This window comes from Chiloscyllium plagiosum, unplaced genomic scaffold (assembly GCF_037043375.1).
Source record: "Chiloscyllium plagiosum isolate Xiang-an unplaced genomic scaffold, Cpla_swu_hap1 HiC_scaffold_1, whole genome shotgun sequence".
Lineage (NCBI taxonomy): Eukaryota > Metazoa > Chordata > Chondrichthyes > Orectolobiformes > Hemiscylliidae > Chiloscyllium > Chiloscyllium plagiosum.
Window position 1 is genome coordinate 26664634 of NW_028270139.1, and position 19872 is coordinate 26684505.

The 19872-nt window shown below is 40.3% G+C and overlaps 1 protein-coding gene across 32 annotated transcripts in view; it reads left to right on the top strand.

Moving 5' to 3' along the window:
* ank2b (ankyrin 2b, neuronal) overlaps positions 1–19872 on the top strand; it is an 877032-nt gene that overhangs the window by 569657 nt on the left and 287503 nt on the right. For all 32 annotated transcript variants that reach the window (XM_087983074.1, XM_087982715.1, XM_087982867.1 and 29 more), the window contains one exon: positions 16562–16663. In XM_087983074.1, coding sequence (XP_087839200.1) covers positions 16562–16663 — 102 coding nt within the window. The remainder of the gene's footprint in view (positions 1–16561; positions 16664–19872) is intronic.

Consider the following 19872-nt stretch of genomic DNA (forward strand, 5'->3'; position numbering starts at 1 on the left):
TTAATACAATCATGTCTGATCAACTCCACTTTGCTGCCTGCTCTCTATAACCCTTCAACCCATTAGTAATTAAAAATCTGTTTATCTCCACCTTTAATTTACTCAATGTCCCACCATTTCTGTGCACTCTGGGGTTGTGAATTCCACAAGATTCACAGCACTTGGACAGAAGTAATTTCTCCTCCTCTGCTTTAAATCTATTATCCCTTATAACCTCATATTCTAGCTTGCCCCACAAGAAGAAACATCCTTTCTATGTCTAGTTTGTCACTCCCTTTGGAATCTTGTATACCTCTGATTAGATCTCCTCTCATTCTCTTAAATTCCAGAGGATTAAGGCTGAAGCTACCCTGTCTCTCTTCATTGTACAGATCCCTCATTTCTGTATTCCATCTAGTGAACCCCCAATACAACTACATGTTTCCTCAAGTAAGGGGACAAAAATTGTATGCAATACTGAAGGTGCGGTCTCACAAATGCCTTGTACGGTTGCAGCAACACCTCCTACTTTATGCTCTATTCCTCTTGCAATAAAGGTCAAAATTACATTTGAGTTAGTTCTTCACTAGGAACTCAGGTGGTAGCTTGAATGTTTTATGTCAGGGAGCCCTTACCCTCCTGTATTGTAATTCATCCAATACGTGATTGTTAATAATTTTGATTTATTTAAATATAGAAAGATAAAATGATGTGGAAGGAAAGTCTAGCTTATTCACGGACTCTGTCTCGTGGAGTCTTCATGCTTTTAGCATGATGGTTCCCAATGTAGTCCACTCACTGGCAGCCTCCTAGGAGAAACAAATAACTATGCAGGACAGGCAGGGAGAAAAACATCTGGGAAATTTCACTCTGACCTTTCATGATAAATAAAGCTAGTCCATAAAAACCTGGCTATGCATTGAAAACTGGCAGAGCATTACTGTATATTTGTCTGGTCTCAGTTGTGATATCGTGGAGAAATATGAACAGAGTCTAAATTTTTATTGAAGAGGCATGACTGAATGGGATGACAAAGTCCTTTCCTCAGGGCCTGTTGACTTAAGCAGGAGAACTATATCCTCTCATTTCGACAATGGCAGAGGCCATATGGATGCTCAAAGAAAGGCATAGGGAACAGTTATATGGCTGCAAACACAGCAATCCCAAATTTACCTCGTATTTGGTGGTGTGAGTAAAAGTCAGGTGCCTATGATGCACCTAACTCCTGGGTTTTATTAACATGTTCTGATTTCAAGATGCTATGGAAGTGAAGAGATGGCTGCTGGGCAGGGTAACAAATGGGAAGATCATGCATATGGCTCCCCAGCTGACTCTGAATTACCATGAAGAGATGTATCTAGGCTTACAGAAATGGTCAAAAGCATCTTTTGGACATGCTGGCTCGAAGTTGTATTGGTGCAGCCAAGCAGCAATCAGGAATTTGATCCCTTCAAGATGCATTCGTCAATCTTAAAGGGACTGTGCAATATAGGAAATTAACCATGCACAACAAAGGAATCTCATAGGGGTATTGCCTTAAATCACTGAAAATAGGATATAATAATATTTTGTTTAAAAACAAACTAGCATTTTGATTATTAAGTTATTAACCTAGTTTATCAAATCTGCTGTTATAGCTTCCTTTAGAAGGATAGTAACAATTATCTGCTCATGTAAAAAATGGGCATTTGTCTCTGCAAGTGTCTTACGGCTTTTGTCTTTACACCTAGAATTGTATTCCAGCACTGCAATGAGGGAGTACTGTACGGTCAAGTGGAATTTGTGACAATTTATTTAAGAAGCGTAAGAGCTTCTTCTGATGTCTCCTCTTGAACTGGGGGTAGTTGGAATAGCAACAGAAGATCTATTGAATATCCTTCTTGTTAAGGATTCAGAACATTGGGATAAATGAGCTACAGGTTTCAACCCAAATCCTGGCACATTTCTCCTACATATCTGGTTTAGATTAGATTAGATTCCCTACAGTGTGGAAACAGATCCTTCAGCCCAAAAAATCCACACTGACCCTCTGGAGAGTAACCCACCCAGTCCCATTTCCCTCTCACTAATGCACCTAACACTATGGGCAATTTAGCATGGTCAATTCACCTGACCCGCACATCTTTCGACTGTGGGAGGAAACCAGAGCATCCGAAGGAAACCCATGCAGACACGGGCAGAATGTGCAAACTCCACACAGACAGTTGTCTGAGGCTGGAATCGAACCTGGGACCCTGGTGCTGTGAGGTAGCAGTGCTAACCACTGAGCCACCATGCTGCCCCAATTGCTGCCATCGAAAAGCCCTGGGAATGGGAATAAATGGGAAATGACTTGTCCTTGCCGTGTTGAACTTCTGAGTATGTGTATAAAACAGAAGTTGGAGTTTTGCACCCGTGGAAAGTGAGCTGTTAGAAATTGACAAGCTTTTAGGACATTTGGAACTTGATAAGGACATTTGGGGGGAGAAAACGATTATTGACATGCATATAGACAGCTACATTCATTATCATCAATTAAAAATTACATTTGACGGTTGTAAAAGTGTAAAGTGGCAGTTGCAGCCACAAGATTTAAAATTGGTAGTGGCTGCAAACTGCTGTTTTACATCTTAATCATCATCAAAAGTATAATAGTTAACCGATGACCGTGAATGTAGCTCTCTGCATGCATGTTAATACTTTCTCTCCCTGACTAGTGAGGAATGTACAGCTAGCAGTATAAGCTCAGCACACTGGTTAGACACAGCTTAAAGTTGACACTGACTTTCTATAATATAACAGCAATATTATAAAGTATATTATTGTGCAGGGCTTCAATGCTCCTGATTAAGTAGGATTCTAATGATGTACAAAGTTAATTCATCCATGGTTGTTTTTGGGTTGGATTCTCAGAGTCACTGCATTGCCTGTAGTAATGCTAATCACCGCTGTAGAAGCAGGAAGTCTGCCAATTATTAGGTTGATTTTGTGTGTAAATGTAGATGGTATATGTTATGCTTGTAGTGTGACAAACTGGGAAAATGTACAAATATATGCTGCTTTTTTTTCAAATAATATGCAATAACATTTTGAATGTTAAAAGTTAGTTCCGTTCAGGAGGTTCCACTGAAGAGAACAACCTTTGAGGCTGCAGTGTTCACAGACTGGGATGAATAAAACCAGGTTTTACATTGCTGCAGAGTGATCGACACTGCTGTTAGTCACATGAATACTCCATGCGCAATGCTGTAAAATACAGCAGCGTCAGCTCGACTAGCTTGATGAAACACCATGGATGACAATGTAGTTACATTCAATACCAAGCATTAGTTTAAATATTAATTCTTATTTGACTGAACATAGTTAGGCAATATATAGAAATCCAACAGAAGAGGAAATTTTCTGATATTCTTGTCATAAATGTGACCACGCCTCTGTCAATGCAGATTGTTGAGGGTGTCTGTGTGTCATCACATTATATATAATGCTGGAGCTGCGATTGACTAACAGGAGCTGTCGGGCATCTAGCATTACGTATTTATGCAGGCGAATGTGTTTCTTTAGGTGTACTGCAGCATTCTGAACTTTTGTTTTGAAGTTTGATTTAAAAGGAATGGCTGGAGAAAAAAAGGCAGATTGTGGCACTGTCCTAAGCAAACATTGTCTAAATACATATCTGTTTTAGTATTAAATGAATATAGGAGATATGCATTGAAGATGTGAATACAACATCTGAAGTATGTGACTGCAGTGCAGCATTTCTTTGAGCTGATTCATTCGTAGAATTTAATGGGCAGGATTTTTGATGTTCAGTGTTTGAAATATACTACAACTTAAATCAAAATTGTAGCCTTTTTTCTTATTGATATTCCTGGTGATAGAATTCAAAGTAATTACTAATTTTAAGACAAAGTGACTGCATTGACTAATAACATTTAAACGTTTATACTGCATGTGAGTATGATTAACTGTTCACATTTTGTACCAAAATCTTTGATACATGTGTGGTTCTGAGGGAATGATGCATATGCTCACCCTATTTGATGCCACGTTGGCACGATGGCTCGATCATTACCACTGCTGTCTTACGGCAGCAGGGACCTGGGTTTGATTCCACACTTCATGTGTCTCTGTGGGTTTCCTCCAGGTGCTCTGGTCTCCTCCCACAGTCCAAAGGTGTGCAGGTTAGATGGATTGGCCATGCTAAATTTCCCATAGTGTCCAGTGATATGCAGGCTAGGTGGGATAGCCATGGGAAATCAGGGTTAAAGGGGTAGGAGAGTGGGTCAGGTGGGACACTTTTTTTAGAGAGTTGTTGATGGGCCAAATGGCCTGCTTCCACCTTGTAGAGATTCTATGATCTATGAACTATAGAACGTGCTTCAGTGTATTCTGAAGATTGAGAAGTTAATCAATTGTGTTTTATTTCAGTCAGCACAGATTCCTTCATACACTATGCGCTAATCCAGCCATTGCTAAATCTTATTCAATAGCTGGCTGCTGGTGGTTACAAGGAAGAAGCTTTTATATTGGCATTGCCTCCGGGGTGTGAATGAGGAGATGGTACTCACCGATGGCAGTTGCTTCAGAGTAAAAATTAGGCAGCAAGTCAACCCGTGCTGCATCTTAACATACCCCAATGCTGGTAAAAGAGACTTTAAGGCGATCTATATGATGGAAGGTTGCATATCAAGTAGAAGAAGGGGGAGATACAAAACAAGTATTTTGCATCAGTATTTACTGTGGAAAGGGACATAGAAGGTATAGAATGTAGTGAAATAGATGGTGACATCTTGAAAAATGTCCATATTACAGAGGAGGAAGTGCTGGATGTCTTGAAATGCATAAAAGTGAATAAATCCCCAGGTGTACCCTGAAACTGTTTGGAAAGCTAGAGAAGTGATTGCTGGGCCTCTTGCTGAGATATTTGTATCATCGATAGTCACAAGTGAGGTGCCGGAAGACTGGAGGTTGGCTAACTTGGTGCCACTCTTTACGAACTGTAGTAGGGACAAGCCAGGGAACTATAGTCCAGTGAGCCTGACATTGCTGGTGGGCAAGTTGTTGAAGGGAATCCTGAGGGACAGGATGTACATGTATTTGGGAAGACATGGACTGATTAGGGATAGTTAACATGGCTTAGTGCATGTGAATTCATGTCTCACAAACTTGATTGAGTGTTTTGAAGAAATAACAAAGAGGATTGATGTGATCTATATGGACTTCAGAAAGGCATTTGACAAGGTTCACCATGGGAGATTGGTTAGCAAGGTTAGATCTCACGGAATAAAGAGAGAACTAGCCATTTGGAAACAGAACTGGCTCAAAGGTAGAAGACAGAGGGTGGTGGTGGAGGGTTGTTTTTCAGACTGGAGGCCTGTGACCAGTGCAGTGCAACAAGGATCGGTGCTGGGTCCACTACTTTTCATCATTTACATAAATGATTTGGATGTGAGCATAAAAGGTAGTACATTTGCAGATGACACCAAAATTGAAGGTGTAATGGACAACGAAGAAGGTTACCTCAGATTACAATGGGATCTTGATCAGATGGGCCAATGGGCTGAGAAGTGGCATTTAATTTAGATAAATGTGAGGTGCTGTATTTTGGGAAAGTGAATCTTAGCAGGACTTATATACTTAATGGTGAGGTTTTCGGGAGTGTTGCTGAACAAAGAGACCTTGGAGTGCAGGTTCATAGCTCCTGGACAGTGGAGTTGCAGGTAAATAGGATAGTGAAGAAGGTGTTTGGTATGCTTTCCTTTATTGGTCAGAGTATTGAGTACAGGAGTTGGGAGGTCATGTTGCGACTGTACAGGACGTTGGTTAGGCCTGTAGTTTTGGAATATTGCGTGCAGTTCTGGTCTCTTTCCTATCGGAAAGATGTTGTGAAACTTAAAAGGGTTTAGAAAAGATTGCAAGGATGTTGGCAGGGTTGGAGGATTTAAGCTACAGGGAGAGGTTGAATAGACTAAGGCTGTTTTGCCTAGAGCGTCGGAGGCTGAGGGGTGACCTTGGAGAGGTTTATAAAATCATGAGGGGCATGGATAGGGTAAATAGACAAAGTCTTTTCCTGGGGTGGGGGAGTCTAGAACTAGAGGGCATAGGTTTAGGGTGAGAGGGGAAAGACACAAAAGAGACCTAAGGGGCACCTTTTTTACACACAGGGTGGTGCGTGTATGGAATTAGCTTCCTGAGGAAGTGGTGGAGGCTAGTATGATTGCAACATTTAAAAGGCATCTGGATGGGTTTATGAATAGGAAAGGTTTAGAGGGATATGTCTGAGTGCTGGCAGGTGTGGCTTGATTGGGATGGAATATCTGGTCGGCATGGATGTGTTGGACTGAAGGGTCTGTTTCTGTGCTGTACATCTTTATGACTCCGTGACTCTAATTGTTCGAGAGAACTTGGAAGTGGCAATGGAAAAGGGAACTTTGGGGAAGGTATTGGGAGCAAGTTAAAATTCCAATCAGTTACCTTGCCAATCAAATAATTAGTGGTAAGGAAAAGTAAAGTTCGGCCCAAATATCTGTGATAATGAGAGTTTCATTGATCTCTCATAATAATTTCAAAAAATGGTGGTGGCAGTGTTACTTAAGGCAAGAAGCCATGTAGCTGGACAGGATGGAAACAAGTTCCTACTTCTCATTTTTAGAAATTCCACTAACCAATTTTTTTTTAATACATTGAATTGTGGGACAAGGAAATATTTATCTGAGTATAATGATTATGGTCAATAAAAATGTAGAAGCAATTAAAAATTAAGATACATCGATATATTACAATTTGTTTTCAAAATTCAGAGCCATCACACTCATTGGACATTACAAGTGTCCTTGGAAGGTATAAAATGGTATTTATGGCATCTAGCGTGAATCACAATACACACCATATAAGCAAAGACATTAGCTCACGTGTCATGGACACCCACTGTGGAAGTATGCACAGTAGGCAACTAGTGATAACAGTTAGTGTGTAACATTGGTTTGACACCAGTATTACCATTTGGAACTCCTCACTCCAGCTATGTCTGGGAAATGTTCAGTGGCAGGAGGGAAACTTCCCATCATCACTCGTAAAGGGATCAGAAACTACTTACAGCTGTAAGTTTTTGGGTTGGGGGTCACAGATTACCCAAAATAGCTGGTTGCGAACTTGGTATGTTTTAATGTGGTTTATTAAAAATCAACATTTTAGATATGATGGTTAAATAGGTAGGAAGTGCATTAAACCCATGACAGCTGATAACAACTTATTGATCCCAGAGGACAAACGCAGAGATGGCACCTCGCAAGTGTGGGTCTCTGCAGCTTGCTACAACAGCCTTCTGCTCAGTTGTCATTGTTAGGAAGCTCTTCTTGCAGTCATCCTCCATCCTAACCTTCCCTGGTGCTCCTTCATAAAAGGCAGCTGCCTAACACGACTGCCCCTACTTCTGAGCGCTCATTGCTAAACTTTCTCTGTAGGATCCACTTGTCTACCTTATGTCAATTACTTGTTCTGATCTTTCTAACCAATGAATGCAGACATTCAGGGATCACATTTTCATTATTTTAACTCGAGCATTTTACTTCACTTCATGCTGGGATCCATTTGTTATTTTTTACTAGACATTTGTATGGATAAGAGATTACAAGATGCAACCCTACTGACTGAGGAATGTCAGCATTCCTGAAACAGGTGACCTTGATATTAGGGATTGTTTGCTTTCCAGAGAGAAGAGAAACAGGCTTTAACTAAATAGCCTCAGACTATGCCTACTAATTTTATAAGAATTCTATAATATTCTGGTCAGACTATAACATAGATTAGTTGGCTGATTGTAAGTACAAGTCAGTGCCTTCTGGAATCCTTTACTTTCGCTAAAGTCTGACAGTTGTGAAGCAGCTGCTGAGGGAGTTGAAGGCATATGGTATGCTTGCCTTCATCATTTGGGGCATAGAGTATCAAACTTGGCAAGTCACATTGTAGCTGCATAGAACTTTAGTGAGGCCGCATTTGGAATATTGCGTACTGTTCTGGTCATCACATTACCAGAGGATGTGGGGATTTTGGAGAGGGTACAGAAAAGGTTTACCCGAATATTGCCTGATTTGGAGGGTATTAGTTATGAGGAGAGATGGGGACAAATTTGGTTTGTTTCTGCTTGAATGTCAGAGGCTGAGGGGCCACCTGGTAGAATTATCAGAGGCATAGATAGAATGGATAGTTGAAGTTCTTTTTTTCCCAGGTTTGAAATATCAATTAGTAGAGCAAATGGGCTTAAAGTAAAAGGGGGAAGGATTTGAAGGAGGTGTGAGAGGAAGGTTTTTACACAGAGGCTGGTAAGTGTCTGAATTGTGCTGCCAGTAGAGATGGTGATGCAAATACAGAAGCAGTGTTTGAAGAGGCATCTTTACAGATACATGAAGAGGCAGAAAATAGAATTATTATGGACCATGTAGAGGCATAAGACATAGGAGCAGAAATTAGGCCATTCAGCCTATCGAGTCTGCTCCACCATTCAATCATGGCTGATAAGTTTCTCAAGCCCATTCTCCCGCTTGCTTCCCCTAACCCTACATCCCCTTGGCAATCAAGAACCTGTTGATCTCAGTCTTAAATATACTCAGTGGCCTGGCCTTCACAGCCTTCTGTGGCCATGAATTCCATAGATTCACCACTATCTGGCTGAAGAGGTTTCTCCTTATCTTTGTTCTAAAAGGACTTCCCTTTATTCTAAGGCTGTGCCCTCAGGTCCTCATCTCATCCTGGCAATGGAAACATCTTCCCAACATCCACTTTGTTCAGGCCATTCAGTATTCTGTAAGTTTCAACTAGATCCCCCCTCATCCTTCTAAACTCCTTCGAGTATAGACCCAGAATCCTCAAATGTTCCTTATATATTAAGCTTTTCATTCCTGGAACCATTCTTGTGAACCTCCTTTGAACATACTCCAGGGCCAGTACACCCTTCCTGAGATATGGGGCCCAAAACTGTGCACAATACACCAAATGTGGTCTGACAAAGGCCTTATAGAACCTCAGAAGTACACCCTGCATTAATATTCAAGTCCTCTCAAAGTAAACACTATTATTGTGTTTGCCTTCCTATCTACTGACTCAACCTGCAACTTTACCTTGAGAGAATCCTAGAACTCCCAAGTCCCTTGGCACTTCAGACTTTTAAATTTTCTCCCCATTTAGAAAATAGTCCATGCCTCCATTCTTCTTACCAAAATGCGTGACCTCACACTTTTTCTCATGTTGAACTCCATCTGCCACTACTTTGCCCACTCTCCTAACCTGTCCAAATCCTTGTGCAGTCTCCCCACCTCCTCAATGCTATCTGTCCCTCTATCTATCTTTGTATTGTCTGCAAACTTAGCCAGAATGCCCTCAGCTCCTTTATCTAGATCGTTAATGTATAAAGTGAAAAGTTGTCCCAACGCTGAGCCTTGCGGAACACCATTTGTGCTGCCCATAGTGAGAAAGACCCTTTTATCCCCACTCTGCTTTCTGCCAGGCACCCAGGCTTCTATCCATGCTAACACCTTGCCTCTAACATCATGGGTCCTTATCTTACTCAGTAGCCTTGTGTTTGGCACTTTGTCAAAGGCCTTCTTGAAGTCTAGGTGGATAACATTGTTGGCTCTCTTTGGTCTAACCTGCTGGTTACTTTCTCAAAGAATTCTAGCAGATTTGTTAGCCATGGCCTCCCTTGATGAAACCATGCTGACTTTGCCCTATTTTACCATACACTTCCAAGAATTCAGAAATCTCAACCATCACTCCAGGATCTTCTCCATGACAGAAGTTAGGCTAATCGGTATGTAAGTTTTTGTCTTTTGCCTTACTCTGTTTTAAATAGGGGTGTCACATTAGTGATTGTCCAATCCTCTGGGACCTCCCTGACTCTGGTGATTCCTGAAAGATCATCACTAACAGCTCCACTATCTCTTCAGCTATCTTCCTGAGAACTCTGGGGTGTAGTCCGTCTGTCCAAGTCATTTATCTGCTTTCAGGCCATTCAGTTTTTCTAGCATTTTCTCCTTGGTGATGGACCCTCACTGTCCTGAAATTTTGGGATATTACTCATGTCTTTCACCATGAAGACTGACATGAAGTAATTATTTCATTACTCAGCCATTTCTTTGTTCCCGACTATTATCTCTCCAGCGTCATTGTCCAGCGGCCCAGTGTTCACCTTTGCCTCTCTTTTACTTTTACATATTGAAAGAAACTTTTACAATCTTCCATTATATTCCTGGCTAGCTTACCCTCATATTTAATCTTCTCTCTCCCCTTTTATTTTGTTGCCTCTGTTGGTCTTTGTAAGCTTCCCAATCCTCTGGTTTCCCACTGCCCTTCACTTTTTATGCTTTGCCTTTTGTTTCCTGCTATCCTTGACTTCCCTAGTCAGCCAGGGTTGCCTCATCCTCCCTGTACTATGCTTCTTTTTCCTCAGAATGGGTCTCTGCTGTGTCTCCTGAATTACTTCCAGAAACTCCTGCCATTGCTGTCCCACTGGCTTTCCTGCTAAACTCCTCTCCCGGTGAATTCTATCCAACTCCTCCCTCATGGCTCTGTAGTTGCCTTTATTCAGCTATAATTATGTTACCTCTGATTTTATCTTCTCCTTCGCAAATTGCAGAGTAAATTTAATCATATTATGATCACTGACTCCTAAGGGCTCCTTCACATTAAGTTCCCTCATCAAGTCTGCCTCATTGTGCAACACTAAATCCAGTATTACCTGTTCCCTAGTGGACTCCTCCACAGGCTGCTCCAAAAAGCCATCTCATAGACATTCCACAAATTCCATTTTTTTGCAATCCACTACCAACCTGATTTTCCCAGTCCACCTGCATATTGAAATCCCCCATGACCATTGTAACCTTGCCTTTCCTACATATATTTTTTTGTCTCCTGGTGTATCTTGCATCCCAGTTCCTAATTACTGTTTGGAGGCCTGAACATAACTCCAACTTTTACCTTTGCAGTTCCTCAATTCTACCCACACAGATTCTACACCATCTAACCCTACTTTTTAAAATTTAATTTCTTACTAATAAGGCAACCCCACCCACTCTGCCCACCTGCCTATCTTTTCAATACGATGAGTATCCTTGAATATTCAGCTCCCAATCCTGATCCCCTTGCAGCCACATATCTGTGATGCCCACCAATCTCTTTTTTGCCAATTTCGATTTGCACCACAAGCTCATTTACCTGATACCTTATATTGCATTCAGATATAATACCTTCAGCCCTGTATTAGCCATCCCTCTTCTCATTGTTATTAGTTTGTGCAGTGTGCTTGAAGTTTGATAGCTAACCCTTTCCATACATTCTGTCCTATTTGTGTCTGTGCTAGAGATTTTAATAACATCTCCTGAGTTCTGCACTCTTACCTCTTCCTTTAAATCAGGTGTCCTAATTTCCCCCATAACTGAATGCAGCCCCCACCCCCCACCTTTCTCCCCCATTTAGTTTAAAGCCCTGTCTACAGCCCTAGTTATGCGATTTGCTAGGACTCTGGTCTCAGCATGGTTCAGATGAAGACTGTCCCATTGGAACAGGTCCCTTCTTCCCCAGTACTGGTGCCAATACCCCATGAATTCAAACCCGTTTCTCCCACACCAACCTTTGAGCCACACATTTACCTGTTTAATCTTATTGACCCTGTGCCAATTAGTTCATGACTAAAGTTGCAATCCAGAGATTTTAGGTTTAGAAAAATGTCATGTGTCAGTACAGGCTTGATGCACCTAGGAGCCTGTTCCTGGGCTGTTCTATCCTTTGTTGAGTTGCTGCTAGTCTTGTGTGTAAGAAGGCATGTTTTTTAAGCTGCAGTATGACTTGGAGATTGATTAGAGGACACAGAACAGGACCCACTACTGAAAGAGGGAAAGGACTGAAAGAGGGCGAGAAGGGCATAGAACAGGAGTGCCTCCGCGAGGACTGTGTGGGATAAGGCAGGACTTCAGTAAGAACAGTTGTCACTGAGGTCTACTGAAGCAATAGCTGCAATTAAAGAGCAGAGAAAGTTAATTGTGGCCATGAAAGTTGAAGAAACAAGCCCTTTCTAGGCAGTAGCTTGGTATATTTGCCACATCTTGCATCTTTTCACTGTTGTTTAGGAAGGTTACTCAGCAGCTTTACTTAAAAGGAGCTGAATTTATGTAATACCATTACCAGATCAAGGTGATGGAATGAGCAAACTCATTCTGTAGGTTTGTAGGAATTCCAACTTAGAGTGTTATTGATAGCACGCACTTCACTTTGCATGTCTTCCATGCAAACTTTGCCTTGTATCAAAAGTGGAAGGTATTCCACTCTGTGCTCTGGTATGAGAGTATAATCAAGATATATTAACTGACCTTGATCATTGAGTCAGTTTTTAATAGTGCAGAAAGAAGATATTTGGTCCATCATGTGTGCATTGGTCATCAAGCATCAATCGATTCTAATTCAATTTTCCAGCACTTGGCACGTACCCTTGTAAGCTATGGTGTTTGAAATGTTCACCTATATCATTCTTAAATATCCTTTTCAGACAGTGAGTTCCAAATATGCTCAGCCCTGGTTGAAAAGATTGAGGTGATCACCTTTTCTGCAAATCCCCTCTAGATGTCCTCCTTACATCTAAAACTATGCCCCTTGGTTATTGACTCCTCTACTGAGGGGAACATTTCTCCCTGTCTATGCCTCACAGAACTTTGTACACCTCAATCAGATCCCTCGTTTGCTGCTCTAAGGAAAACATTTGTCTTGTCTTCCTTCATAGCTGAGTCTCTCCAGCCCAGGCCAACATCTTGGGTAATCTCTCTGCACTCTGTATAGTGCAATCACATCATTCTTGTAGCGTGACAGCCAGAACAGCACACAGTACTCTGGCTGTGGTCTAAATAATATTACCATATACAGCTCCATCATAGCCTCTTTGTTGTACTTAATGCTATGACCTAACAAAGACCACTATCCTATACACCACCATATCTACCTGTTCTACTGCCTTCAAGGGTCTATTGGCATGCACTAAACCATCCCTCTGATCCTCTGTACTTCCTCAGGTCCCAACATTTGATGTGTACTCCCTTACCTTGTTAGTCCTCCCAAATGTATATTACATAGAACATCGAACAATATAGCGCAGAACAGGCCCTTCGGCTCTCGATGTTGCGCCGACCTGTGAACTATCTCAGCTTGTCCCCCTACTCTATCCCTAAATCATCCATGTATTTATCTAAGGATTGTTTAAATCTCCCTAATGTGGCTGAGTTGACTACATTAGCAGGTCGGGCATTCCACGCCCTTACCACTCTCTGCGTAAAGAACCTGCCTCTGACATCTGTCTTAAATCTATCACCCCTCAATTTGTAGTTATGCCCTCTCGTACAAGCTGACGTCATCATCCTAGGAAAAAGTATTTCACTGTCTACCCTATCTAATCCGCTGATCATCTTGTATGTCTCTATCAAATCCCCCCCTTAGCCGCCACCTTTCTAATGAGAACAGACCCAAGTCTCTCAGCCTTTCCTCATAAGACCTCCCCTCCAGACCAGGCAACATCCTGGTAAATCTCCTCTGCACCTTTTCCAATGCTTCCACATCCTCCTTGCAATGGGGTGACCAGAACTGTGTACAATATTCCAGTGTGGCCACACCAGCGTTTTGTATAGGTGCAGCATGATACTGCAGTTCCAGAACTCAATCCCTTTACCAATGAAACTAACACACCCTATGCCTTCTTCACAGCATTATCAACCTTTCACCTGTTCAAGATTAAGTTTCATTTGTCACTGTTCAATCCATCTGACCAGCTAGTCTATATTGTCTTGTAGTCTAATGCCACTTAGTTAACCAATTTTCATGTCATCTGCGAGCTTACTTATCATACCACTGACATTTGACACAAGCAGCAAGGGGCCGAGAGCTAAACCCTATGCTATTCTAAAAGTCACAGGTTCCAGTCACACAAACTTCAAACATCACTGTCTGCTTTTGCCACTGAACTAATTTTGGAACCAATTTGCCACATTGCCCTGGATCCCATGGACTCTTTGCTTCTTAACTAATCTGCCATGCAAGATCCTGTCAAAAGGCTTACTGAAATCCATGAAAACTGCATCAATTGCATTTATGCTCATCTACACACCCAGTCACTTCTTTGAAAAAGTCAATCAAATTTATTCAGCATGATCTCTCCCTTACAAAGTGATGTTGACTATCCTGATTAATCCTTGCTTCTCCAAGTGGAAATATTTCTGACCCTCCAGAAATTTTTCTAATAGTTTCCCTATCACAGATCCTACACTAAATGGCCTGTTGTTCCCTAGTTTATCCCTACCACCCTTATTGGATACTAGAACCTCTAGTCAGCTGGCACCTCTCCTGTGGCCAGAGGTAATGTGAAAATTACTGTCAGAACCCCTGCAATCTCCTTCCATAACTCCCTACAGCAACCTGGACTATATCTCCTCTGGGTTTGTGAACATATCTGCTTTCAAGCCTGATAAAACTCATTCAAGAATATCACAGTCCCCCTTCCTGATTCCTCCACCTGTGTCATCCTTTGTGACACTGAACTCCGATGCAGAGTATCTCACTTAAAGCCTCAGCTATGTCTTCCTGCCCCACACGTGGATTGACACGTTGGTCCCCAACAAGCCATAATCTTTCCCTCATTGTTCTCTTGCCCCTAATATACTCTCAGAATGTCTTTTGAAAGTGTATTACCTGCAATGCATTCTCATGTCCCCATTTCTCTCATAATTTCTCTTTCAATCAACCCATGTGCTTTCTATACTGTAGGCCATCTGCTGTTTCAAGCCTTTTGTATATACCATAACTTATTTTTTTCCTTATCCAGTACATTCCTTGACATCCAGGAATATCTGAACTTGTTGGTCCCACCCTCCACTTTTACAAGAACATGTTAGCCCTTAACGCTCACTTTTATCCCTTTAAATGTCTCCCATGCACTTCCTGGATTTTACAGCAAGTAGTTGCTCCCAGTCTACTTTGGCCAGATCTTGTCTTGTCTTATTGAAATGGTTTTCCTTCAATTCAGGATCTTTGATTCATCTTTGACCTTCATAATTGCTTTAAATCTTACAAAATTATGGTCACTACTTGATATATTTAGCTTTTTGCAGGACTGCATCTGAGTCCTCAGCATTTCACTTTGGCATTGACTGTGTGATGACCATCTTGTCCCACTTTCTCCTTTAATGTTTTCTTAGGGCCTCCTAGCCTGCTGCAGTGTAGCCCCACTCTTTCCACCTCCTTCACCAAGGCATTCAGTGTGCTGCCTGACCTACTTTAAGCATGATGGCTTCCAGATCATGATGTTCTTAAACATTTTTCCACTTCAGAGTGACCAATACAAGAACATCTACCACCTTTTCTAGTCACTATGTTCCTCTACTTAGGAGATGCAGGCTGGCTTTAAGTAATGCTAACTAGTGATTAAGTTGTACTTCCCCCTCATGATTTAGGCTACCTGCTGATGCCTGTAGCTGCAGAACAATGCATTTAATGGTGACTATTCATGACAATACTTGAGAAGTCACAAAATCGATACTTTACTGGTATCACATTGCACTACCGTGGGATAATTGCACATCATGAAGCCTAAGCTCACATTTTGGGCAGTATCCAATTTAGCCCTGAGCACAGAATTAGTCCTATGATTACATGAAAATATATGTTAAACATTTTAGAGATATGTAATTAAGCCATGTATTTTTGGATACTTGCAGGAAACATATCAGCATACAAAGAAAAAAATGGATGGGTTATCATGAAGTCTCTGTGCAACATTTTTCTTGTGTTTACTGTCTCACAGAGAATCACAGTTGGGTTCATGCCCAGCAACTCCTAATGTTTTCCTTGTCAGGTTTAAAGTGACTTGAGGGAAAATAGCTAAATTTTAAAAATAGTTATGCTGAAAGTATTTGATTATTCTGGGTTGCCAACAAGTTTTTCAATCAGGCCATTAGTTTTACATTTCTTACTTATTCTCTCATTGCAGTATTATGATTTTGAATAATTTCTATAGCACTGTTTGAAGGACACATAATTTGGAGAGGCTTCATTATAGTCAGACTGAAGTGACTTCTTTTTAATACAGAAACATTTCTTCCAGTCCAAGTTGGGCTGTATCGAATGGTTGAAAAATGTGTTGCTAGAAAAGCACAGCAGGTCAGGCTGCATCCAAGAAGCAGGAGAATTGACATTTCGGGCATAAGTCCTTCTGCTGTGCTTTTCCAGCAACATATTTTTCAGCTCTGATCTCCAGCATCTGCAGTCCTCACTTTCTCCTGTATGGAATGGTTAAATGCCTATCCCATAAATGGAGAATTCCATTGATCTATTTCAAAAATGATTATTGGTTTTAAAACATCAAGGAATTAACTATTTTTAAAAAAAGTTTGAATATAACTAGCTTTAGGCCAGCAGTGTAATGGACTTACCTTGGTTTTCAGTGAAAGTTGCGTAAAGCTTTGGTTTTATGGAAATTAATACTTACTGCTGACTGTTTGGAATTCCTGTTTACAATTTTTATTCCATTAGTGGAGTAAAATGTATGCAAATTGATAGTATTTCTCTTTTACAGTCTGACAGCAATGCAAGCTTCCTCCGTGCTGCCAGAGCAGGGAATCTGGACAAAGTGCTTGAATACCTCAAAGGAGGGATAGATATCAACACATCCAATCAGGTATGTATAGTTATTAGCATTTTTGAATACTGTGATTCTTTATTGAAAATTCCTATGACTTGAGTAAAAACATCTTAGGAAAATAATCAGAATTTTGCTGGTCTGTCATGGAAATACAATTTTTATATCTGCATAAAAGTGTGTTTCTACTATTTCTAAAGTTCTGAGGAAATTTACAAACATTAATCTCTTTATATTTCACCATCCACTCTCCTACCACTCCCACCCCCGTCCATGTTTTATTGGGTAGGATTTTGTAGTCTGTGTTGAAGTAAGGGTGCTTACCATTTGCCATGAAGTAAATAAGTTTTGCGAAGTATTTCTGGGATCTTTATTTTGAGAACTTCCACTCTGTCACTATATAATGGTGCTGCAACTGATTACAGGGTTCTGTTCCCAGTGTGTAACTGGAGTTATGTCAAAGCAGACAAGTGCACCCCCTCCCCGCGCGCGCACACACAAATGCACATAATGGGCAAAAAGTAGAAACCAAATAACTGTCAAAAAGCTTTTTTTTAATTTTTAATTTAGAATAATTTTACAGTAAATTATCCAGTGATCATTTAACAGAATTGTGAGATTCTAAAAGTTTTTCGCAGTAAAACGTCTGCTTATCAAAGTTGATTAATTACACTACCATTAAAAACCCAGTTATGCCTGATGAACAAAGTGTGACTTTTTTAAGGGGTTTCCAGTGAAGAGGTAGGAGCGGTAGAGTTAAAATTCTCACTGAAGTGGAGCAGATGTGCAGTGGGGTTGAACAGTACAGTCTGTACCAATACAAATGCAAGATTAAAATGTAGACTCTCCTGCTCCTTGGATGCTGCCTGACCAGCTGTGCTTTTCCAGCACGACACCTTTTGACTCTGATCTCCAGCATCTGCAGTCGTCACTTTCTCCTTATCCATAATTAAGTTAAATTTTGTGCATTTTCACGCTTATTTGCATGTGCCTAGCATCCTGAAGTTGCAGTCAAAGGAGTAGAAAGGACAAATGCTGACATTTCACAGTCAACTCCTCCTGCCTAATGCAAAACTTAGCACAATTGTTCATTAGCAACCTTTGGTTGCCCTCATTGCATTGTCACATTTAGGAATGTTACATTGTAGTTCATCTTATCAATAAATAACTTGTGAACCTTCACTGCTATTAAAATTACATTTGAAATAGTGTATCACTTCTATGGCAGAAACAATAGAACATAAATGAATTTTGTTGTATGCAACTTGTTTATATTGATTTAGATATTTTATAATTTTAATATCGTAAGTCTTGCATTTTGAGGCTATGGTATGGAGGAGCCACTGTTGAACTGGGGTGGACAAAGTTAAAAGTCACACAACACCAGGTTATAGTCCAGGTTATAGTCTGTCCCACAATTACCTGATGAAGGGGTAGTGCTCCAAAAGCTAGTGCTTCTAAATAAACCTGTTGGATGATAACCTAATGTTGTGTGTGATTTTTACCTTTATACACTTTCAGGTTCAGAAGCAATAAAGAAGGTTTGAATCACTGTATTCACCATCAGATTAGGCCACTAATGAATTACTACATAGGTGCATCAGTTCAGAACATTTATGTTGAAAGATTGTGAGCCAGTAAACTAGTCTGGACAAGGCACATGTAAAAACAGATCTCAACTTCTGAATCTAGTAATGCAAATCTATTTCAATTTACAAACATTCTCTTGTTTGCTGAAGTGGGAACAGGTTGTTTAGTAGTTGCAATATTATATGAGAGTGTCATGTGTCTTATGAGCTCTGTGTGGTGCTAACCTCTCTTGTTTCTGTCTTGTGGACTGTGACCCACATTCTCTGCTGTAAGCTGCAGTCTCAATCTTCAGAGAGTTAATGTAATGTAATTCAGAGGGTTAATACATATGACCCTCCTGATAGTAGACAGTTTCCTTTAATATGTCCAGTCAGTTTTAGAGCAATGTCATGCTCTGTTGCAGGAGAACCTCTTTTATATTAGCTGACAAACTTAACTATTACTAAATTTTACCATGTGGATGCAAAGAAATGTGTTATGATTTGTCAAGAACATTTCTTACTTCAAAAATTCGAATTTGCATAGTTGTCCTTGGCTACATATCCAAGAGTATAAACTAACTTCTAGAAATAATTAAGAACATCAAAAATGTGAAGACATCAAATTGACAACACCCCATTGGAGACTTGATGGGCAGCATTCAGATTTTTCTGATAAATGTTAAGTAAAATTAGCACTTCCAGCATTGAACAGCTTCACCAACAATGTCATTTTCCCAGGTCCCTTGGGATGAGAATAGAGGTTGTCAGGCTCAAGAAAATTAGGGAAAAGTTGATTTACTGAGGAGTTCTAACCTCTGTTCACTTTTCCCAGAGATAACCTGAAGCTGGTGATAGCAGCCAACACATTAGTAGTGTTATGCCAATGATTCCAGCACACGTTATTATGAAAAGTCAAATAATAGGCAGAAACCTGATTTGATAGATTACACTTTGATTTGTTTAGGTCTTAATAAAATGTCTCTTCCCAAAACATAAACGTGCAATGCTGCAGATTTTGCTTTAACAATGAAACTAAAGTTTAGTAATAAAACAAATGAAAATAAAACAAAATAAACCAAACAATCTAATTTTGAATATCAATTCAAAAATTTTAAACACAAAGCAAAAGTATAATCACAAAACATTGCTGTATAAATTGAAAAGAAATAAAACCACTTTTGTATAGTCGGCAAGTACACCTCTGGTACAAGACTCAAACCACCACTCATAATGCTCACATCAGAATCTCTTGGTAGGTTTAAGTTACTTGTGACTTCAACCTTTAGACTGCAGCTGCAAATAGCTTCCTTGTGAAACTATTATTCACCTCAGCTTCAATGTACTCCACTTTAAGTAATCTCTATATGGTTTTACCTCAACAATTTTTGTCTGGGGCTATTATTAGCTCGCCCAGTTTACCAAATATTCTCACCTTCTCAGGACCTATAGTCTATACATCATTCCTATTCCAATATTTTCTCTGGACTGTCGAAAGCTCAAAGTAAAAATGAACCCAAAAATATTCCTCTCCAAGCAATGGGTGTTCCCCTAATACTTCTTAAAAAGTTCCAGAAGCCTCCAAAACCATAAGGCTCCATTATTTACTTTATTGGAATAAAAAACAACGCAAGGTAAACAAGTAAATCATGAATGGTGCACACAAATTGATTTATTCTA